Source organism: Rhinopithecus bieti, unplaced genomic scaffold, assembly GCF_001698545.2.
Source record: "Rhinopithecus bieti isolate Rb0 unplaced genomic scaffold, ASM169854v2 scaffold_25530, whole genome shotgun sequence".
NCBI classification, from domain to species: Eukaryota; Metazoa; Chordata; class Mammalia; order Primates; family Cercopithecidae; genus Rhinopithecus; species Rhinopithecus bieti.
The window spans coordinates 558,008-582,922 of record NW_016811646.1 but is presented as its reverse complement, the minus strand read 5'-3'; the positions used below and the strand labels follow the sequence as shown (position 1 = coordinate 582,922).

The 24,915-nt window shown below is 41.0% G+C and overlaps 1 protein-coding gene across 10 annotated transcripts in view; it reads left to right on the top strand.

Annotated features, from left to right (window-relative positions):
* Positions 1-24,915, top strand: part of RAI14 (retinoic acid induced 14) — a 179,763-nt gene that overhangs the window by 123,368 nt on the left and 31,480 nt on the right. For all 10 annotated transcript variants that reach the window (XM_017894507.1, XM_017894501.1, XM_017894508.1 and 7 more), the window contains one exon: positions 17,764-17,852. In XM_017894507.1, coding sequence (XP_017749996.1) covers positions 17,764-17,852 — 89 coding nt within the window. The remainder of the gene's footprint in view (positions 1-17,763; positions 17,853-24,915) is intronic.

The window sequence follows — 24,915 nt, the reverse complement described above, 5'->3', positions numbered from 1 at the left end:
GCAAGGATGTGGGGAAAAGGGAACCCTCACACACTGTTGGTGAGAATGTAAATTAGTATAACCATTATGGAGAACAGTTTGGAGGTTCCTCAAAAAACTAAAAATAGAATTATCATATGATACAGCAATCCCACTGCTAGGTATATACCCAAAAGAATGGAAATTGCTGTATTGAAAAGATATCTGCACTCTCATGTTTATTGTAGCATTATTCTCAGTAGCCATTATTTGGAAGCAACCTAAGTGTCCATCATCAGATGAATGGATAAAGAAAATGTGGTACATATACACAATGGAGTACTGTTCAGCCATTAAAAAAAGAATGAGATCCTGTCATTTGCAACAACATGGAGGGAACTGGAGGTCATTATGTTAATTGAACTAAGCCAGGCACAGAAAAACAAACTTTGCCTATTCCCACTTATTTATAGGAGCTGGAAATTAAACTCATGGAGATAAGAGCAGAATGATGGTTACCACAGGTAGGGAAGGGTAGTGGGTTGGGGGAAAGTGGGGAGGTTAATGGGTCCACAAATATGGTTAGATATTAATGGAATAAATAAGATCTCGTATTTGATAGCACCACAGAATGACTATAGTCAACAATAATTTATTATACATTTTAAAATAACTGAAAGAGTGTAATTGAGTTCTTGGTAACACAAAGAAAGGATAAATGCTTAAAGTGATGGGTACCCCCATTTACCCTGATGTGATTATTCACATTGTATTCCTGTATTAAAATATCTCGGCTGGCCACAGTGGCTCACACCTGTAATCCCAGAACTTTGGAAGGCTGAGGCAGATGGATCACTGGAGCCCAGGAGTTCAAGGCCAACCTGGACAACATGGCAAAAACCTGTCTCTACAAAAAAATAGAAAAATTAGCTGGGCATGATAGTATGTATCAGTAGTCCCAACTATTCGGGAAACTGAGGTGGGAGGATTGCTTGAGCCAGGGAGATTGAGGCTGTGGTGAGCCAATATCGCACCACTGCACTCCAGCCTGGGTGACGGAATGAGACCATTTCTAAAAAAAACCCCACCAAAACTCATGTGCCCCACAAATATATATACCCACTATGTACCCACAAAAATTAAAAACAAGGAAAAGAGCTGGTCGCAGTGGCTTATGCCTGTAATCCCAGCACTTTGGGAAGCCAAGGTGGGAGGATCACTTGAGGTCAGAAGTTCGAGACCAGCCTGGCCAACATGGTGAAACCCCCATCTCTACTAAAAAATACAAAACTTAGCTGAGCATGGTGGCGTGCACCCGTAATACCAGCAGGAGCCTGAGGTGCAAGAATTGCATGAACCCAGGAGGCAGAAGTTGCCATGGGCCAAGATTGCACCACTGCACTCCAGCCTGGGTGACAGAATGAGACACTATCTCAAGAGACAACAACAACAACAACAAGAAAATCAGCATATCAAAGGTATATCTGCACTTGGACTATTTACAATTCACAATAGCAAAGATATGGAGTCAACCCAAGTGTCAATCAATGGACCAATAGATAAAGAAAATGCAGTACCATATACACAATGGAATACTATTTGGCCATAATAAGAATGAAATCCTGTCATTTGCAGCAACATAGATGGAACTGGGGGTCATTATGTTAAGTGAAATAAGATCGGCACAGAAAGATGCCACACGTTTTCACTAATATGTGGGAGCCAAAAAAAAAAAAAAACCAACAAAAACCTGATCTCAGCCGGGTGCAGTGGCTCATGCCTGTAATCCCAAAACTTTGGGAGACTGAAGCGGGTGGATCTGGATCTTCTGAGGTCAGGAGCTCGAGACCAGCCTGACCAACATGGTGAAACCCCGTCTCTACTAAAAATACAAAACTAGCCGGGCATGGTGGTGCATGCCTGTAATCCCAGCTATTCAGGAGGCTGAGGCAGGAGAATCGCTTGAACCCGGGAGGCAGAGCTGGCAGTGAACTGAGATCATGCCATTGCACTCTAGCCTGGGCAACAGAGCAAGACTCCGTCTCAAAAAAAACAAAACAAAACAAAACAAAACAAAAAAACTCTGATCTCATGAAGACAGAGAATAGAATGGTAGATATTAGAGCATGGGATGGGTGTGTGGTGTGGTGTGGGGGGTGCAGATAAAGAGAGTAGAAACATATCGTTAGATCTACAAATGAATAAACCACACTATTGGATAGACTAGGGTGACTACGGTTAGCAACAATGTCTTTCCATTGCAAAGTATGTAGAAGAGAGGAATTTAAATGTTACCCACACATGGAAATGATAAATATTCAAGGTGAAGGATATCCCAAATGCTGACCTGAATTACAATCTATGCATGTAACAAATATTCACATGTACTCCATAATAAGTAAAATATTTTGTGTCAATTAAAATTTTTTAAACATATTTTTAAAAGGAAAAAATGACGGTGTGAAGTTTTTAACTTATTCTATGTTTAGAGCAGTGCTTCTCAAACTTGGATGTGTACACGGAACCAGCTGGGGATCTTGTAAAGGCAGCTTTTGATTCAGTAGGTTTGGAGTGGTGCCTGAGAGTCTGCATTTCTAATATGCTCCTGTTCCCCAGGCCACTCTTTGAGTTAGCCAAGATATAGGCTGTCAAAGTGTTATTTCAGCTACATCAGAATCTGGATAGTACCCTGGCAGGGCATGGTGGCTCATGCCTGTAATCCCAGCACTTTGGGAGGCTGAGATGGGAGGATTGCTAGAGTCCAGGAGTTCGAGAATCTGGTTAGTACCCTGCTATTCCAGGCAGTGACCAGCATCCTGGTCACTGGGCCTAAGTTAGGAAGTAGCTAAGAGGTTTTTATACTCTTCGCATCTCCACAGCTCCATTGCATTCTTGACCTATCTAAATGAAGAGGTAGGTGGGTTTGGTGGCTCACACCTGTAACCCCAGTTTGGGAGAATCGCTTGAGGCCGGGAGTTTGAGACCAGGCTGGGCAACAGAGTGAGACCCCATTTCTGTAATTTTTTTTTTTTTTTATAAAAAAAGAAAGGAAAAAAAAAACTCTCTTAATGGTATAAATATGTTGGCATATAGACTTTTGAATGACATTTCGTGTCTTTAAAAGGAAAGCCCACACTTTTAATTAGAAGTAAAAGCTTATGTAGAGACAAAGCTGAAGGATGTTTCTAATTTGTTTTGCATTCACTCTTTTATATTCCTTTAAGTGCAGATTTCAGCTGATACTTAACCAAAGGAACTACCTCAGAGGGCTGACTGAGAAAGATCTACACGTTTTACATCTGGACATCTTAGGTTGTAATTAAAATTCTCATTTCTTAAATTTTCCAGAAGATAATAAGTCTTGGCTAGGATGTGGAGAAACTGGAGCTCTCATGAATTGCTGATAGAGATGTTAAATGGTACGGCAGCTTTAGAAAACAGGTTAGCAGTTCCTCAGAAAGTTCAATGTAGTTGCCATATGACTCAGCAATTCCACTCCTCGATATGTACCCATTAGTATTGAAAAATGTGTCTACACTTGCTGAGACCAGCTTGGTCATGGAGACCCTAACCCAGCAGCGCTAGAGGAATTAAAGACACACACACAGAAATATAGAGTGTGGAGTGGGAAATCAGGGGTCTCACAGACTTCAGAGCTGAGAGCCTCAAACAGAGATTTGCTCACATATTTATTGACAGCAAGCCAGTCATAAGATTTACTAAAAGTATTCCTTACAGGAAGTAAAGGGATGGGCCAAAATAAAGGGATGGGTCTGGCTAGTTATCTGCAGCAGGAGCATGTCCTTAAGGCACAGATCGCTCATGCCTTTGTTTGTGGTTTAGGAATGCCTTTAAGCGGTTTTCCACCCTGGGCGGGCCAGGTGTTCCTCGCCCTCATTCCAGTAAACCCACAACCTTCAGCGTGGGTGTCATGGCCATCACAAACATGTCCCAGTGCTGCAGAGATTTTGTTTATGGCCAGTTTTGGGGCCAGTTTATGGCCAGATTTGGGGCCAATTTATGGCCAGATTTGGGGGTCTGTTCCCAACATGGCCCCCTTCTCTCTCTCTCTCTTTTTTTTTTTTTTTCCCCAAGGCGATAAAAGCAAAGGGTTCTTTATCACAGTGAGCTGCTTCTCGCAGGAGCCAGGTTCTGCATCTGAAGACTATACAAATACAACACAGATTAAAAGCACAATCATCATTGAAATCACAGAGCTTCTACATGTTTTTATCCATTTTAATGGGTTACTAGCTACTAATCTGTCTGCAGCTCCTTCAAGCACTCCAGTTCCTGGCATTAAGGCCAGGTGTGCCTGGGATGCTTTAAATGTTTGCTCTTTTTGTTTTGCAATATCCAAAGACAAATTTGTACAGTGTCCTTCCAGATGCTTTTTTATTCTTTCTCAAAATTTGATCTTATTAAGAGCTATGAATAGTTTCCTCAAATCCTTATGTTTAGCTCCTACAGTGGGCCATATCTTTTGAGGTTGAGGTGCCACTATACCACCATGTTTCCACATAGTAGGAACTCTTGCCGTATTTCTTATCTTTCTACCATCTGACCATTTTGTTCAGATCAACTGAACATAGTGTGGCTGTGGCATGCAGACTGAGAGGTACAATTCAAGCTAAACATTCCCTTAGGGGACCGATCAATAATGATTCCATAGGAATCGTTGTGCAGCACCTTTGCCTGTTCTGCAATGCAGTCTTCCCAAACAAGTACATTCACTATTTCTGGCAAGGTCCAATTCTGTTTACAAATAGGTTTTTGAGGGCGGTATGCCTCAATTGTAGGAGCAGATTTATAATGGTGAATACTGAGATCAGAAAACATGTGTAACTGTGTCGTAGAATGATTATATCCAGGCATTATTGCCGGCCAAGATTGATAAATATGCCCAATAAGTATAATTGTTCTCTGTGTCAGCCCTTGTTGAAGGAATACTCACGGCAATGGTGATCACTGCTATCATAGCTTCCATTCAATTACTCACTGTGACTAGTTGTCCCGCTTTCCTCAGGTTTTCTTCTGCCATCTGTGACAGCTTCTTGATCTGTTCCCAAGTAGGTGGCTGTGTTCGATGGGTGTTGCTCGTGACAGTTGGGGTCCTCCTCAGCATCAGTCTTGACATGGCTGCAACCCGGGGGTCCTTGGGATCCTCCCGGAATCTCTTCCTCGGCATCTGGCTCATGATAAGGTTTCAGGTGTCTTGATGGTATCCAAATTGGCTGTTGATTCTGGCCTGGAGAAACACAAGCATAACCTCTACCCCAAGTTATTATTTTACCTGTTTGCGAAGTTTTTGTTATCGAATTTCTCCTCCAAACCAGTTGTTCTGCTTCTGTCTTTGCAGCTGGTTTCTGTAGATGCTATTCAGCTGCTGATAACATCTGGCCTTTAGGCAGACTCAAAAAATTTAAAGTCAATAATGCAAGATTCAATTGCATATGGGGTGTTCTGTAGTCCCTGTTTCTCCCCTTTTGCTTTTGCAACTGCTGTTTCTGGGAGAGATTCATTCTTTCCACTATGGCTTGTCCTTGAGAATTATATGGGATACCAGTAATGTGTTTAATATTCCATATAGAGAAAAATGTATCTAGAGGTTGACTAGTGTAGCCTGGGGCATTATCTGTTTTAATAGAAGCTGAAATGCCTATTACCACAAAACACTGGAAAAGGTGACGTTTAACACAGGCAGAAGATTCTCCTGATTGGCATGTAGCCCAGACAAAGGGAGAAAAGGTGTGCACACATACATGTACATAAGCTAGTCTCCCAAACGAGGGAAGATGTGTGACATCCATTTGCCAAAGAGAATTAGGTTCCAATCCTTCAGGATTAACTCCTCCTGGAAAAGATGAGGAATGTACCCTTTGGCAAGTTGGGCATTGCTGGATAATAGCTTTAGCTTCTTTCAGCATTTGTAGTTAATTGTGTGGAATGCACCACGTATGAAGAATCAGAAATCACATTTATGGGCATATTAAAAGCAGTCAATACCTCAATTACAGCGACAAGCTCTGCTTTTTGAGCTGAAGTATAGGGTGTCTGAAAAACTTCACCTTTTGAGCCAGAATAAGAAGTTTTACCATTACTAGACCCATCTGTAAAAACCTTCTCAGCACCTGCAATTGGTTTAAATTTAGTTATTCTAGGGAGGATCCAATTAGTTAATTTGAAAAATTGACACGATTTCGTTTTAGGAAAATGATTATTGAGAATACCCACAAAGTCAGCTAAATGGGTTTGCCAAGTAAGACTATTTATAAAAACTTCCTGTATTTGTGCCTTCGTGAGAGGGACAATAATTTTTCCAGGATCATATCCATGTAATTTAACAATCTGAGTTTTCCCATTTTCTATCATAGTAGCGATTTGATCCAAATAAGGAGTTAGAGTCCGTGAATTAGTATGTGGAAGAAAAAGCCACTCTACTAAGTCCTGCTCTTGGGCAATAACACCAGTAGGTGAATGCTGAGTTGGAACAATTAGCAAATCTAGGGTCTTCTCTGGATCTATTCTATTTATTTGAGCTTTATGGACTTGCTTTTTGATTAGCTGCAGCTCTGCCTGAGCTTCTTTTGTTAATTGCCGAGGGCTGGTGAGACTAGGATCTCCTCTAAGGATAGAAAATAGATTACTCATGGCATAGGTAGGAATGCCTAGAGCAAGTCGTATCCAATTAATGTCCCCTAGTAATTTTTGAAAGTCATTTAATGTTTTCAATCGATTCCTACGTATGGCTACTTTCTGTGGCACAGTGGTAGTGTCATTTACTAAGGTCCCCATAGGTTGTATAACTGAATTAATGGCTCTTAAATCAGTTAACATTCTCCATTTACCTGATTTTTTCTTAATAACAAAGACTGGAGAATTTCAGGGGGAAAATGTTGGAGCTACGTGTCCTTTTTCTAATTGTTCATTAACGAAGTCCTCTACAGCCTCCAGTTTGTCTTTACTTCGCGGCCATTGTTCTACCCAAATTGGCTTATCTGTTAACCATTTTAAAGGTATAGGTTCTGGAGGCTTAAAAATGGCCACCATCAAAAATGATATCCTAAACCTTGGCGGGAACTTTGTCTTTCTGCTTGAAGCAGTTCCTTCAAACCTTGCAAATTTTTTCCTAGTCCCATACCAGGGACATACCCCATTTCATGCATCATATATTGACTTTGAGGGCTATATAATTGTTCTGGAATCAGAACTTGTTCTCCCCATTGTTGTAATAAATCTGTTCCCCATAAATTTATAGGTACAGAAGTTATAATTGGTTGAATAGTCCCAGGTTGTCCATCGGGCCCTTCACAGTGCAAAATNTAAACCTTGGCGGGAACTTTGTCTTTCTGTTTGGAGTAGTTCCTTCAAGCCTTGCAAATTTTTTCCTAGTCCCATACCAGGGACATACCCCATTTCATGCATCATATATTGACTTTGAGGGCTATATAATTGTTCTGGAATCAGAACTTGTTCTCCCCATTGTTGTAATAAATCTGTTCCCCATAAATTTATAGGTACAGAAGTTATAATTGGTTGAATAGTCCCAGGTTGTCCATCGGGCCCTTCACAGTGCAAAATATAACTACTTTGATACACTTCAGGGGCTTTCCCAACTCCAACTATGTTAAATTGAATGGGTTGAACTGACCATGTGGGCAGCCAGTGCTGTAGAGAAATGATTGAAATGTCTGCTCCTGTATCTACCGAACCTTTAAATTTCTTTGCCTGAATAGTTATTTCACAGGTAGGATGTTTGTCAGTAATTCTATTCACCCAATAAACTGCTTTGCCTTGTTTATTTGTGCTTCCAAATCCTCCTGTTCATTTAATTTCACTTTTCCCCATTTCCACATATGGCACAATCAGGAGCTGTGCTATGCGCTCTCCTGGCTCTGCTTTCCAGGGAACAGAAGTAGATATACCAGTTTGAGTTTCCCCATTTAATCTGAATCAATGACTCCTGTTTGCATTTGTACCTCTTTTAAATTTAAACTAGACCTTCCTAGAAGTAATCCTATCGTTCCCACTGGCAAGGGTCCATAGACTCCTGTTGGGACCTTTTGCAGGGGTTCCCCAGGCAGAAGGCTCACAGCTTTTGTGCAGCATAAATCTACTGTGGCACTTACTGGCTGTGGTGAGGGATAGACATTGTACAGGGGTGAGGGAATGGCCTGAACCGGAAATACCCCGGTTTGGAATGGGGCCTGGGATGGGCCCCTCATGGCGTTTTCCAAATTTAAAAGGAAATGGCTCAAATGTAGCTATAATATTTCCCTGTTGATCTGGGGGGTGTATCCTAACAGGAAACTGCCAGGCCTCTAAACCACCCTCTCATCTAGCTTGCTGAATTCCTGCCTGAGTAGAACTGAGAGCGGTCACTCGAGGCGCTGCTCAAACAGTCACTGGGGCAACTACTTTTTGCCCAGTGTCCTCTGGAAATGAAAGATCTGGAGGGTCAGGCCACTCTTTTTCTTCAGAATAAGGAGGGGGTGCAGAAGGGTAGGGATGAACCTCTTCCTCCTCTGCCACTTTAGCTTTAGCTGGCAAACAAACCTTTTCTGTTACTTCATTATACTCTCCTTCCTCCTCATCATTAATGTGAAAAGGTTCCAAGGTGGAACGAACCAGAGCCCACACTTGTCCAATTGTTACCCTGATGCTTCCAAGCTCCCCTTCTTACTCACTACAGGGATTGCTTAAAAGAGTACTCGGGTGTCCTCCAGCTTAGCTCCACGTTTTCCAACTGTCGCCACAGTGACCCTTCAACCTGGGTTTGAGCCTCCACGTTGGGCACCACTTGCAGAGACCAGCTCGGTCGTGGAGACCATAACCCAGCAGTACTAGAGGAATCAAAGACACACACACAGAAATACAGAGTGTAGAGTGGGAAATCAAGGGTCTCACAGCCTTCAGAGCTGAGAGCCTCAAACAAAGATTTACCCACATGTTTATTGACAGCAAGCCAGTCACAGGATTTGCTACAAGTATTCCTTATGGGAAGTAAAGGGATGGGCTGAAATAAAGGGATGGGTCTGGCTAGTTATCTGCAGCAGGAGCATGTCCTTAAGGCACATATTGCTCATGCCATTTGTTCAGGAACGTCTTTAAGCAGTTTTCCACCTGGGTGGGCCTGGTGTTCCTTGCCCTCATTCTGGTAAACCCACAACCTTCAGCATGGGCGTCATGGCCGTCATGAACATGTCACAGTGCTGCAGAGATTTTGTTTATGGCCAGTTTTGGAGCCAGTTTATGGCCAAATTTTGGGGCCTGTTCCCAACGGCCATATGACTCAGCAATTCCGCTCCTCAGTATGCACCCATTAGTATTGAAAAATGTGTATACACAACCACTCGTACGTGAATGTTGGGGCAGTGATAATAATCCCCGGTAAAAACAACTGAAATGTCCAACAGATAATGAATAGATAAACAAAATGTGGCATATCCATACAATGAAATATTATTAAAGAAGGAATGAAGTACTAATGCATACTGCAACATGGATGAACTTTGAAAACATGCTAAATGAGAGAAACCAGACACAAAGGACCATGTATTATACAATCCCATCTTTAAAAGGAAATGTCCAGAATAGGCAAATCCATAGAAACTGCAAGTAGGCCGGGCGCGGTGGCTCAAGCCTGTAATCCCAGCACTTTGGGAAGCCGAGACGGGCGGATCACGAGGTCAGGAGATCGAGACCATCCTGGCTAACACGGTGAAACCCCGTCTCTACTAAAAAATACAAAAAACTAGCCGGGCGACGTGGCGGCCGCCTGTAGTCCCAGCTACTCGGGAGGCTGAGGCAGGAGAATGGCCTAAACCCAGGAGGCGGAGCTTGCAGTGAGCTGAGATCCGGCCACTGCACTCCAGCCTGGGTGACAGAGCGAGACTCCGTCTCAAAAAAAAAAAAAAAAAAAAAAAAAAAAAACACAAAGGGGATTTGTGGTTTCCTGGGAGTGGGGAAAGTAGGGAAATGGGGAGTGACTGCTAATGGATAAAGGGATTTTTTTGGGGGAGGAGATGATGCAAATGTTCTAGAATTAGATAATGACGTTGGTTGCCAGCTTTGTGAATATACTAAAAGCAACTTAATTGTGCATTTTAAAATGGTGATTTTATGGTATGTGGATTATAACTCAATATAAAGATTAAATTCTCTTTTATTTTGTTTTTTGGTCTTTGTTTAATTTGTTTTATAGAATTATGTTTTAGTATATACATTGCCTTTAATGGTTTATTACAGAGTTTCTTAACCTAGGTACTACTGATTTTTTTTTTTCTAGACCGGGTCTCACTGTCACCCAGGCTAGAGTGCAGTGGTGGCGTGATCATAGCTTACTATAGCTTCTACCTCCCAGGCTCAAGCTATCCTCCCGCCTTAGCCTCCCGAGTAGTTGGGACTACAAGCATGTGCTACCACACCTGGCTAATTTTTAAATTTTTTTTTTTTTGTAAAGACAGGATTTGGCCATGTTGTTCAGGCTGGTCTTGAACTCCTGGGCTCAAGCAATCTGCCCCCCTCCGCCCCCCAAAGTGCTGGAATTGCAGGTGTGAGCCACCACACTCAGCCCACTACTGATATTTTGGTCTGGATAGATGATTTGTAGTTGTGGGAACCTGTCTTGTACATTGTAGAGATGGTCAGCAGCATCTCTGGCCTCTGCAGATTAGATGCCAATAGAATCTCCCTTCTCTCCCTCTTCCCTGGTCCATAATAAAAAATGTCTCCAGACACTGCCAAATATTCCAAGGACAGGGGTGCAAAAGCACCCCCAGTTGAAACCATTGGTTCTCTTTAGTCTTCCTGCTAAAAGTCAAGCTCCATAAAGGCAGGAACTTTGTTTTATTCATTATTGTTTCCTTAGAACCATGTCTCACACATAGATAGCCTGATGTTATAGTAAATATATGAATGAATACTTTTAGCTATAGAAGTAGCAGTACTTGTAAAAATATACAACTATAGAAATATCAAAATGATACGATACTTGAGTTAATTCCAATGCCTTAGAATTAACATTGTTAAGAATACCATGTTTGGCTGGGCATGGTGGCTCACGCCTGTAATCCCAGCACTTTGGGAGGCTGAGGCAGGTGGATCACTTGAGGTCACGAGTTCAAGACCAGCCTGGCCAAAATGGTGAAACCCCCATCTCTGCCAAAACACAAAAATTAGTCAGGCCTGGTGGTGCACACCTGTAATCCTGGCTGCTAGGGAGGCTTAGGCACAAGAATCACTTGAACTGGGGAAGTGGAAGTTCAGTGAGCCAAGACTGAGTCACTGCACTCTAGCCTGGGCGACAGAGCAAGACTCCATCTCAAAACAGAAATAAAAACAAAAAACACTATGTTTAAAGAGGACAGGTAAGTTTTATCAACTTATTGCCCTCGCCCCCTACCCCATCCTAATCTGTGAGTTCTCTTTATTTAGAGAGAGTTGCCAGCTATCCAGGACACAGGCCATCAGAGGGCACCAGTCATGCTCTTAATGAGTCATGTGCTGGATTTGGGCACCATCTGCTTCCTCAGCCTGAGATGACCCCATAGATGACTGCCTCCCATCTAGACAGAGCACCCCAGCCTGTGAGGATGCTGACATTTATCAGTCACCGCATACATGAGAAGGGAAATCTACTTACCGTCATCTACATATCAGGTTCCGCCACTGGCTGGTCATGTTTTTCTACCCAAAAGAACCTAACTTTCCACTTGAGTATCTTATTCAAAGTTTGCTGTGCTTCTGGTTCACATTCCGAGGCTAAATGTTAATGACTTGCTGCTGCCAAACCCTGCTTTGGGGATGATCACTTCTGTGAGAGGTGCCAGAACGTCAGCTTCTCAAGTGTGGACGTTAGACAAGGCTTGTCTTGGATGGTTTATTGTGGTTTGCTACTTGTCTACGACTTTGTTCCCAAGTTTCCATTCAATGGAAACACACATAGCTTTTGCCCCTCCTTTCCCCTCTCTTCATTTTTTAAGCAGTGGTGGTTCTGATTTAACTTTTGCTACTGTGTCCTTTGTGAACATTGAAACAATTCCTTTTATCAAGCAACATGTCACAGACTCTGTGCCGTGCTTTGTGTTGGTGAGGATACAATAATTGGAGGCATGTTTTGAGTGTTTATTTCCCACTTCACACTTTACAAAGTGCTTTTGTACGTAATTCCTGTATTCCTCATAACCCATTTTACTGACGTGGAAATGGAGATACAGCCTAATTAGTAAGGAAGCATAGATTCAAACCCAGATAGTCTTGAGTCCTTAAGGTTACCAGCACTACCTCCCTAATATCCTGCTTCTTGTTATACTTTATCATCTGACTAGATGTTTTTGTCCCTCTGCTAAGCTTTGATAAAGCTATAAGGTTAGAAGCTTTAATTTTTCAAAATCACAGACATTAGGAATAAGAACCAGAGTCCCTGAAGTTAAAACGTTAAGATGATTTGATATCCAAATTAGATACAGAAAAGAAGTTAGTAGTGTGGTTTTCCCACCCTGTTCTTCTGTACATTGGTGTTTATTCCACTCCTGATTAATAACTGCTTCTAGGCATAGGGTTGGCGAATGAGACAAAAAGGAGGCAAGGGTCCTATTTCTAGGAGCTTCCTTTCTCTCTGAGGGGAATAAACTAAGTGAGGCTGCTCTTTCAGTTGGTTGTTCAAGTGTAAGATACCCAGATTGAATATATAAGTGCTTTCATAATGTACAGGAGATGGGTTGGTAGGGAATTGCCAACAGTCATTTCGTTGTCTGATTTGTGCCTATTTCTTCTGCATTTGCACACCTTTCATACAACCAAGACAAAGCTGACCATTTTGGTTTTCTTTTATGTGATAACTCATTGAGCAAACTCTTTCAGGTTATAGATGCTACATTCCAAGTTAAGTAGTAAAATGATTTTCTGACTAAAATTATGGCAATGATTCATTACTGTATTATATAAAAAGTAAGATATTTTAAGGAGTTAGAGCAAGCAATAGAGATCAAAATGACTTTCTTGGTAGTTATTCTTTCTTATTTTGCATTTTTTTCTAAACCTAGCCTGTACATTTTTAATAGTAGAATATGGTACAAGGTATTATATATATAACATGTATAGTGTGTATAGGGGTGTGTGTGTATATATACGTAGTATATAGTATAGAATATTTAGTAAATTTTATTTTACTTCTAACTCATTACTGAAGAACCTTCGTTATTACACAGGATATGCCCACAGAACTTATTGAGACTTTCCCAATTGTAGACCACAATTCTAGCATGTACTTCAATGAGTAATATGTCGGTGACTCTGATAAAATTAAGTAATTCCGTTAGAGTCTGCATCAAGTAGAATGAATGAAACCTTAGCATGATGAGAGGGTTCAGGAGCTGATACATTTTTGTATTTTCTGAGAGTCTTAATTACATTTTACAAATTACATGGATGGTTGAGCTGGTAAGAAGTATGTGAATTTTGATGGCTTTTTAATTTTGTTTTTGTAGCAGTTGTTTGTATCCATGTGTGTTGGTGCCCATATGTATTGTTTGGGGTTTGGTTATTCTCTCAAAACCAAGTTTACCATAAAAAGTTTGAATTTTAGTATTTCTTTTTTGAGTAGTGGGACGTTCCAGACTGTGTGCTGGCTTTTACTAAAGTCATTTGTTTTTCTTACCCGTGGAGAGGTATATTCTTGAACCCTTTAAACAGGTCTCTACTTTGGCCTAAGACCACATTCGAAAACTTTTTTGAAGTCACTTATTATATGCCATATAATTAAAAAGTTACATGGTATACTCTCTCATTACATTTTAGCCACAATGCCCATATATTAAATAAGCAAACAAACTATATGTGGCAATTAAAACTTAAAAGGGATAGCCTGAATTGGCTCTTAGAAATGTTTAATCAGATAATATCCACTAGAACTTAACAGTTCATCCTGTGGATCATCTAAGGTTGGGAATGCTGCCCAGGATTCTAGCAACAGTGAGAATCTATTTCTACTCTTGACGTGAAGGGGCAAGGAGGGAGAGCTGCAGCTGTGGCTTTGGGAGAGCCAGCCTGGCAGAGCTGTGACCTTCACAGAGGAAGGCTGCCACTGTCGAGGTGTGGCCAGGGAAGGAGGGGAGGAGATGATGCCCTGAACCCTATTGTCATTCTCACGGGGCAAGCCCAGCCAGGAGCCAAAACACAGGGCAGCCCATTGGATACAGTTCATTAGGGGACTGCCTCTGAGCAGAGGGCAGACCTGGAGGGGCAGAGAGAGCACACAGCATTAGTGACTATCTCCCCAAGAGCAGACTCACAGACTGTTTCCTGGCTTTGCTTCCATTTCCCAGAAGTGTATACTCACTGAGAGGAATGATGACACACAGTGGACCTCCTTGTCTGGGTAAATGGATCATACACTTCTAGCTAAAATGATCAGTTTTTCACTTTCCTGCTTTTCAAGATCATTCCTATGCCTGTGTGTTTTAGAAAGCAGAGCAGAAGCTTTTGTGTGACATCAGAACACAGCAAACACCTGGATGTTAGAGTTTTCTTGCAGAAACACCTTGAAATAATGTTTAACTGAATTCCATGAACTAGCAATGGTTTTACTAGCAAAAAATATGGTATTAGATGCATGCAGTGTAAAATCAAAGCCAAGACTATCCTTACAGAATGAGCTGTTTCTAGTTATTTATATTTGTTTGTACTTTGTCCGTTTTATCTATAAAAGCAGTTAAGTGATGCAGCTTTAGGTAAAATACATGAAGAGAAAATAATGAATTTAGAAAATTCTGTCATTCTATTTTCTCAGCAGGACACAAGCATTCTGCAGGATAATGGTTGGAAAGTCCCCAGAATAGAGAAAAAAAGTCACTTACTGATCTAAACTCTCAATGGGAGAGGCAGGACAAAATAAAATCTCTCACTATCATACACAACGTATGAAAGCATATGTAATGAAGCTTTAACTAACTGGATCCCTCAATAAAATGTGTTTCAGCCATGAAATATGTCAATTCAGGTTGATATCAGGGATTTTCTTTTAAAAAGCTATGTCTAAGAAAATTCTGTTCTGGGAATGGGAATTGAGCGCAGCTTCCTAACACCTCACTTCTGCCTTGTGTTGATTGGGGGCCTTCCAAGTGATGATCCTGAAACTCTGCATTTCCCAGATCATTTGTAGAATATCATATCACGTTCACCAGTCTGCATTTACCAATGTACAGGAGTAGCCTACAATAATGTTTCACTGGCAGATGGTCTGCAGTTCTAACCACCCATAAATAGACTATGTAATGCAGAGGTAATCTAAGAAGCCTCAGAGTAGAAAAAAATAAAAATATCACATGGGGAAGGGGTTAGTAACTAAAAGGGGCACATGGAGAACTTCTGGGGTGCTAGCAGGAGGGTTTTGGGGTCTCTGACCACATTGTTTCTTGATTCGAATGAAGGAAAAATATTTCATTAGTGAAAATTTAGCAAGCGATACAATTATATGTGTAGCTTTCTTTACATGTTATATTTCAATCAAAAGTTAAATATAGATAAATATAATTGATTGATTGGGGTGTGTGTATATGTACCTGTGCAGTAGACACTTCCTGGTATGTTTATCTTTAGAATGGGATATGGCTACTCTCTTATTTAGATACTTTTGATTTAGTTTTTAGGAGATGGCATAGTGAACAGCTTACAAACAAACACAAAGAGATTAAGAAGCCAAACATTAATCAATTTTAGGGCTTAGTAATCCAGGGGCATTTCAATTAGTATCCCTAAACATACAATTCAATAATTGAAGAGACTCCATATTCCCAAGAGCAATTAATTATGTTACATGCACTGTTATTAAGGCTGGGAAACTTTTAGAAACCTTCCACCAAGGTTAATAATAACCTTACTGCTTAAAGGTGAACTTATTGTAAAATGAAGCTATCCCAACAGTGTTGAGAAGTGGAGTAATTTATTGCACTCCCAATATAGTTTGGTTAAGCTATATTGAATCAGGAATTCCATTTAAACAAGTCACTATGGCCAGGCATGGTGGCTCATGCCTGTAATCCCAGCACTTTGGGAGACTGAGGTGGGTGGATCACCTGAGGTCAGGAGTTTGAGACCAGCCTGGCTAACATGGTGAAACCCCATCTCTACTAAAAATACAAAAATCAACTTGGTGTGGTAGCACACGCCCGTAATCCCAGCTGTTTGGGAGGCTGAGGGAGGAGAATCACTTGAACCTGGGAGGCGGAGTTTGCAGTGAGCCAAGATTGTGCCACTGCACTCCAGCCTAGGCAACAGAATGAGACTCCATCTCAAACAATATTAAAAAATGAAAAGTCACTACATTCCCAAATTATTGCATGAAAAGTTTTACTGTAATGTGAAATCACTTATAAAATAAATTGTGACTGTAAATAGATATTACACATAGATTGCTGCACAAATACAGAAGTAGTTCCAGTGAGTAGAGCCAGGTAAGCTAAAATAATTAAACATTAGAGCCAAAGGAACCATTAGAAATTATTTGACTTGATCCCCAGCCTTTACAATGGAGGAAATTTAGGAACAGAGAGGTTAAAATGACTTTCCAAAACACACAGATCATTATGTTATGGCTGATTTGCAATGAGTACTGAAGTATTCCTATTTGTTGATATGTCCCCCTCACTCAGCCAAGTTATTAAGAGAAGAAGTCTGTAATCAGACCAACTTGGGTTTAAATATCAGCTATTGGACTTTCCGGTTGAATGTTATCCTGGATTTCAATGACAGATCCTACCCAGTGAGAAAATATTATCTGGACATTAATTCAGAGGTGCAGACACTAAGAGACTTCATAAGAGGTATCCTGAGGTCACATCTCTAAAAGAGGACTGAGGCAGGAGAAGAACTAGAAGGCTCATTAACCTCTCTAAAGGATGGAAACTGAGAGAAGGGAAACTTGCCCAAATTTTGCAGCCATCTTGGCCTCTGGGCCTGACCACCCAGTGGAATTGTGCTTTGCTTCTTTCTGCATGCAAAAGTGCCCTTCATCCCAGGATATGCAGGGATGATTGATTTGGCATTTGGATATTATCCCTTCCTCTAATGCCCAGTCTAAACATGCTGATCGTGGTTTGTGCTCCCAAGTTTCATTGAGTTCTGGAGTCTTAATGGTGGGCTTTCTCTAACGCTGTTTGCACTAGAGTGTAGACACCTGCCATCGAATGAAGAAAGTAATAGAACTCGCCTTTAAAGAGCTGTCATAGGAATGAAAAACAATGCCTTAAAAGTGTGTAGTCAGATGCTTGGCCCACATTAGACACTTATCAAATATTGCATGCAACTATTGTTACTCAGATACAGCACAACAGTGGGCATTGAGTTGTCCAAGAACCTTGGCCACTCTTTGACTTAGATAAGATTTTCTTTTTAGAGCATATCACTTTAAAATGGTGAAATAGCTGTGGTGAAAACACTAGACAATAGGAAAACATTGATAAAGATATTACTTAGAAATTCAATCTAGTTGGGACTTTCTGATTTGTTTCATCAAGAGATAAATATATGGCTGAATCTTACTTTTTTCAAGCCTGGTCTTTGGGGCTGGAAGATCAAACTCCTGCTCCATCACTTAACTACAGCTGTCAATGAGAAAATTCTCAGACCATCCTGAGCCTCTGTTTCCTCCTCTTCAAAATGAGATTGATAATAATGCGTAGTCAGTGGGTGTTTGTGGAGCTCAAGGAAGAGAAATTGTACGTGAAATGGCGGGGGGAAAAAATTGGTTGGAGATGAACATTAAAGAGTAGAAATCTCAAGGAGATTGTGTTTACTTCTTTCCAGTTTCCATCTTGCTGCTGCAAAAGGACACGTGGAATGCCTCAGGGTCATGGTTACACATGGTGTGGATGTGACAGCCCAAGATACTACCGGTATGTGGTTTTTAATCTCTTAAGTCAGCAGGCCAGCACTAGATTAAGTATCAAAAGGTGATACATATTCATTATGGAAAATTTAAGGCCAGGTGTGGTAACTCACCCTGTAGTTACAGCAGTCTGGGAGGCTGAGGTGGGTGGATCACTTGAGGCCAGGAGTTTGAGGCCAAATTGGCCAACATGGTGAAACCCCATCTCTACTAAAAATACAAAAATATGTAGCCTGTAATTCTGGCTACTCAGGAGGCTGAGGCACGAGAATCGCTGGAATCCTGGAAGCTGAGGTTGCAGTGAGCCGAGATTGTGCCACTGCACTCCAGCCTGGGCAACAGAACAAGACTCTCTCCAAAAAAAAAAAAAGAAAGAAAAAATTAGAGTCTACAGATAAAATTTAGAGTCCAAAAGAAGAAAAGAGAATCACCTCCAATAACTAGACTCTGACATGGTTTCGTTATGTAGCCTACTTCTGTGTTTTCATCTTTCATGTGGTTAGTCAACAAGAGACTGTATGCTTCTTATCCTCATCTTTTATATTATTTTCTAAGATTATATGTACAGACCAAGGAATAGTCCCTAATTTTTGTTTTTATGAATCGTAGTGTGAGGTGATGAGTGAGTTACTCAGGAGCTCATTTCATCAACTGAGATAGGCTCTGTAGATGGAAGCCTTGATCTTCATCTGACCAGCTGCCCACGATTCTCACCCCTTTCTGTACTTCAGGGCATCCAGTTCACCTGGGAACTTGAAGGAAGGGAAAAGAGAAGAATAAACAGTACACACACACACACACACACACACACACGCACAAATATATATACCTACACTTTACCCTCTGAGATTCAGATTCCATTGTCTGGATGTTGCCAGTCAACTGGTATTTTTTTTTAAAGCTCCCTGGGTGATTCTAATGTGAAGCCAGTGTTGACAAATGATGAACAAGGCAAATGGAGACAAAAGGTAGCAGTCTTATCGTCCTATAAGAAGGAACCCCTGGGGTGTCCAGCCTGAGATTCTGCCCCTGCTGGCCACCCCAAAGGACCAAAGTAACCGCTGATGGCTTTTCATTTTTCTATTGTACTCGAGAATTTTTGGCTTCTAATAGGTTTTTATTAGTGTTTACTGGGATACAAAATCAGCCTAACTCCATTGCCTGTATCAAGGGTTTTCATGAATCTGTAATGGATCTCTCTCTTTTCTCCCACTGCCAAAATTGGCCTCTTCAGACTAGTCATCTTGGGGGATCAGCCAGGTATTGCAGGAATGCTATTATTACTCAAAATATGGTTGGGAACAGGTTTAGAATTGTTTTCATTGTGTGAGGACTTAAAAAAAAGAATCTCAGTGGTTGGGAATCTTTATCCTTTGAGAATAGGGGTTTTTTTTTAGGGCAAATCTAAGAGCCCTAAAAAAATTTGATGTCAAGTCAGGTAAATAATGTGTCAAACTGGTAAAACCGTTTTTGGTCAAAATAGGGAGTGATTGAAATAACAGAATGATTTTCTGAGCAGTTCCACAGAAAGTTCCAAAATATTTTAAGAAATGGCAACACCAATATAGGGGGATAAGTGGTTTCCTTAAGTGACTGCCTTGAGGGAAATACTAATTTATGTTGTTCCAATTAAAGTCATCTTTAATCTCAAGACTCAATTATTGTGTTTGTTTTTAAAGTTCATTGTCATTGCTCTTAAAGTTATGCCATAAAACCACATGGTACAGTATGATTTGCTAAAATACCCCTAATGAGACGTATGTCCTCTTAAGTAGGGGAAGTTTCCCTCTAAGAAACCCATAATCTGAAAGCATTAGCTCAGAATGAATAAACTGGTGTTGTCACATAGTTTTGTTTCATTGTACTTGATGTTAAGAAATAGATTAGACAGGACTGTAGTAATTTTCAGCATAACCAAAATCTTCCCTCACCTCTTTTTATTGTAGGGAAAAATGTTTTTTGTTTTGTTTTGTTTTGGTGTGTGTGTGTGTGTGTGTGTGTGTGTGTGTTTTGTTTTGAGATGGAGTCTGGCTCTGTTGCCAAAGTTGGAGTACACTGGCACGATCTCTGCTCCCTGCAACTTCTGCATCCCAGGTTCCAATGACTCTCCTGCCTCAGCCTCCTGAGTAGCTGGGATTACAGGCGCCTACCACCATGCCTGGCTAATTTTGTGTTTTAGTAGAGATGGGGTTTCACCATCTTGGCCAGGCTGGTCCTGAACTCCTGACCTCAGGTGATCCACCCACCTCGGCCTCCCATCGTGCTGGGATTATAGGCATGAGCCACCATGCCCAGCCAGAATAAGTTATTTTTAATACATGCTCATTGTAGAAAAGTTAAGAAATATAGTAAACTATAAAGAAGATAACTCAAGTTCCTACTCCTATCAGAAAGAAAAAAAAAAATTTCTATTTTGTTGTATTTCCTTCCAGATTTTCCCAATACATTTTTACATGCCTGAGATCATATTATACAATAAATTCTATATCCTGCATTTTAATTTAATAAATATCCCACAAGTTTCATTTCCCACATTAAAGGCTCTTAAGAAGTATAGTTCTTTGTGGCCTCATAACACCCTGTGGGTAAAGGTCGTATTTATCACCAGAGCCCTAACCAGTTCCTGAGAGGCTGGTACAGTGCTGGGCAGGAAGACCTGGATGCCCCAGGGCAGTGCCCACTTCCTGCAGACTAAGATGGAACCACTCTCTAAGAAGCAACACTGGATGGAGTTTGCTGCAGACACAGCCTGGATATTTCCCGGGATTGGCCAGTGGGAACCAGTTGAAATTGGTGGAATCCACAGCACTTTGGGGTCGCAGGACATTGTCCAAACATTCCATGGGTTGAAGATGTCTCAGAGCTTCCGTCACTTCCTTCTCCCCTGACATTTTTAGCCATGATGCCAGCACTTCGCTCCTTGGGCTTCATTGTTTTACTTTGCTCTGAATGAGGTACCAGCTTCTTCCCATGATTTCTTGAAAGCATGCAAAGAGAACACAGGAACAAAAGAAGAAGAACACTGCATGGAAAAAAGTGCATCTAGAAAAACACTTCTCATTTTTTTTCTGTCCCAATAAACAGGTTAAATTGTAATGGCTTTTGTTGCCCATGCCTGTGTCTTACCTGTTGGCTGTAATACCCACCTGCTCACGCTCCCTCTCAAGAAAGCATATCTGAATACAAGGGAAGGATGAGGTTGCATTAGTAACAGTGCTTAGTGGTCATCACTAGTCCTAAACATGTGTTGTGGTGGTTAAGGGATGAATTAAATGGCTTAACTTTTACAGGTACTGTCTTTTCACTGAACCTACCTTAAGTTTTGCCACTTTATTACTGAGATGCAGTCACCTTCAATCTCAAGACCCAGTGAGAACTGATACAAAGATCTGTTACTATAAATCCTGCCCTGTAGAATTTTTGAAAAAAACAAAACACACACACACAAAACTATCTTTCAAAATCTATTACACTGGCTCTTTTTATTCTTTTTATCCGTGATTAATGGCTTCAGGATGGTCAAATTGATATAATTTCCTACTTTTAAACTTTTGACTGAATTTAAGTTATAGAAGCAAGAATCTGTTAGCATTTTAAAAGCTGTTTTCTACCTGAAATGCTTGGAAATCTGAGGATTTTTATGGATGCTTTACAAGCAATTTTAAGAGCAAAACGCTGTCAGAAGATAAGGCCTTGGATGTGGTTCTGGTGCAACATCGACAGTCGTGTCATTTTAGATAGCCTTGGAGGTTTGAGGCTTAAGTGAGATGGTTGGTGTGGGCATCTTGGCAGCGTCAGGCTAACATAAGTGCTCACTGCATTTCCCTACTATATTATCATGATTATTGCTACTCCAGCCAGATCATCTTTATTATCTTGTATACATTGGGCTTTTTAAAGGTTTTACATCTTTTTTTTTTTTTAAAGGTTTTCAGTGACCACACGTACAAATCAAAAAAGAAAATCCAAAGGAAAGACTCCAGAACATGACTTAGGTTTTTGATTTGGGGTTTTCCCCAAATTCCCTTTTTTGTTTTGTTTTGTTTTTTTTTTTTTGAGATGGAGTCTTGCTCTGTTGCCTAGACTGGAGTGCAATGGCTTAAGCTCGGCTCACTGCAACCTCTGCCTTCCAGGTTCAAGTGATTCTCCTGCCTCAGCCTCCCAAGTAGCTGGGATTACAGGTGTGTGCCACCACACCTAATTTTTTGTATTTTTAGTAGAGACGGGGTTTCACGTGTTGGCCAAGCTGATCTCAAACTCTTAACCTTAAGTGATCTGCCCACCTCGGCCTCCCAAAGTTCTAGGATTTCAGGTGTGAGTCACCACGCACGGCCTCCTCCCATTCCTTAATTACTAGTTTGCCAACTAGCCCATAGGCATACAGTGACCAGATGGGAAAATCAGCTCTCAGGTTCACTGGACCATCTCTGAACTAGACTCACATTATTTGTCTGGCATTTTTCATTGCTTGTTGCTCTTGTTCTTCATTGCAGTAAGAATAGGCAATTATATCTGTTTCTTTAGAAAACACTTCTCCTAGGCAAATAGTAAAATTGACTCCTAGTCTTTTTTTTTTTTTTTTTTAAGTTTGCATTTAGCACCCTGGAGTATGAGACAGAATTAAATAGAAGCATTACCACAGGCACTAGCTTTCAGACTCCCTTTATTAACAAGCATATACATCAGATACTATGTGATAGAGTTTCTAAATAAGAGGGGCTTAAACAAGATAGCATTGTATCCCACTCAGGAGAGTCCCACACTGGTATGGCAGCTCTGCCTGGGCCCCTTCACCTTGTTGCTCTGCCATCCACGGTGTTACTGGGTGCCAGTGGTCCAGGATGACTTCCCAGAACCTGTGTCCCATCAGCAGAAAGGGAAAGGCAAGTATGGCCCACACACTGCACCTGCACATTTCCACCCAGATCTGATGCACAGAATGTGGTCCATAACCATATCTGGCTTTATGGGGAGCTGGGGACTTCTGGGCAGCCATTTTTCCAGTTAAAAATGCAAGGTTTTGGCTGGGTGTGGTGGCTCACACCTGTAATCCTAGCACTTTGGGAGGTCTAGACAAGAGGATCATCTGGGGTAGGAGTTCAAGACCAGCCTGACCAACATGGTGAAACCCTGTCTCTGCTAAAATTAGCTGGGCGTGGTGGCGGGCACCTGTACTTCCAGCTACTCGGGAGGCTGAGGCAGGAGAATCGCCTGGACCCAGGAGGCGTAGGTTGCAGTGAGCTGAGATCATGCCACTGCACTCCAGCCTGGGCAACAGAGCGAGACTCCATCTCAAATAAATAAATAAATACAATTAAAAATGCAAGGTTTTGCTGTAGAAGGAGGTAGAAACAGAGATTAAAGGATGATTTGCAGTTTCTGTTCCACTCACATATCTTGAGTGTTCTCTGATCCTTTTGCACACTTGACTTTCCTAATAAAACTTCTTTTCTCATAAAAGAAACGAGATTTAGGAGAGTGAGAAGGTCAGATATGAAAATATGAATCCTTAGAAGGAAGAAAACTGGAGAGCTCTTACCTATCCCTCGCATCTCCAGTTGCTGGTTTAGCTTTGGTTTTGATTTTTGGGTGGCCTTCTCTTCTATGACACCCTTTAATTCCACTCAAATTTGACACTGTGTGAAGGCACAAAAGATAGTGTGCCTTAAAACTCAGGCACTTCAGAGTATGTGGTGTTTTCAAATATAATTGTAAATTATACCCAATAAATTCATGATTTATGGTAATTTATTTGCTATTAACTCATGTATGGAGAGGTCAAAAGGCCAACCATATATAATGATCAGCATAACTTGGCCATGAGAATATTTCAGTATCTTTAAAAAAAAAATGAGTCGCTCAGGCTAGAGTGCAGTGGCGCCATCTCAGCTCACTGCAACTTCCGCCTCCTAGGTTCAAGTGATTCTCCCACCTCAGTCTCCTGAATAGCTGGGATTACAGGCATGTGCCACCACACCCAGCTAATTTTTGTAATATTAGTAGAGATGGGGTTTCACCATGTTGCCCAGGCTGGTCTTAAACTCCTGGGCTCAAGTGATCCACCCACCTTGGCCTCCCATAGTGCTGGGATTGCAGGTGCGAGCCACCACACCTGGCCGGCCATGAGAATATTTCAAATGATACCCATAGGCCAGACACAGTGGCTTACACCTATAATCCCAGCAATTTGAGAGGCGGAGGTGGGAAGATCACTAGAGCCCAGGAGTTCGAGACTAGCCCGGGCAGCATGACAAAACTCTGTGTCTTATTTTTAAAATAAATAAATCAAAATAAAATTTAAGGAAGATACACATACCCAAAGCATCTTTTGTGTCTGTGTAAAACACTGCAAATCTTTTTTTTTTTTTTGTTTTTTTTTTTGACACAGAGTCTTGCTGTGTCGCCAGGCTGGAGCTCAAGTGACTCTCCCATCTCTCAGCCTCGCTCTGAGTAGCTGGGGCTACAGGCATATGCCACCACACTCATCTAATTTTGTATTTTTTGTACAGATGGGGTTTCACCATGTTGCCCAGGCTGGTCTCTGAGTTCCTGGGCTAAGAGATCCAACCGTCTCGGTTTCCCAAAGTGCTGGGATTACAGGTGTGAGCCACCATGCCTGGCCTCAAATCTACACTGTACTTTTAAAATAAGGAGAAACTAAGGGATAATTTCATAAAAGTATTTATTGGCAAGAATGGTTATTATAAATAAATCTTTTGCAATCAGATTTTATCTCTCCTGGAACTACAACAAGGTGAACGGACTTGTGCTTCAGTGATAAAAATTTGATGTGAAGATGAGGAATTCCAAAAGTAATGTTTAAATATAATTAACATTGTAAATAAAAAACAAATAAATTTATACTTTGTTGTTTAAACATATTCTACATTCCAAAACTGATTTTAAGAAAATATTTTAAAACTTTTATCTAGTTGAGTGTCGTTTAATTATCTTTATTTTTAAATGTTGCTGTATTGTGATCCGAAACTATTTAAGAAATAGTTTATTTCTAACTATTTAAGAAACATTCACCTTTTGGATTTGTTAGCCATAGCTTTGTATCCTATGGT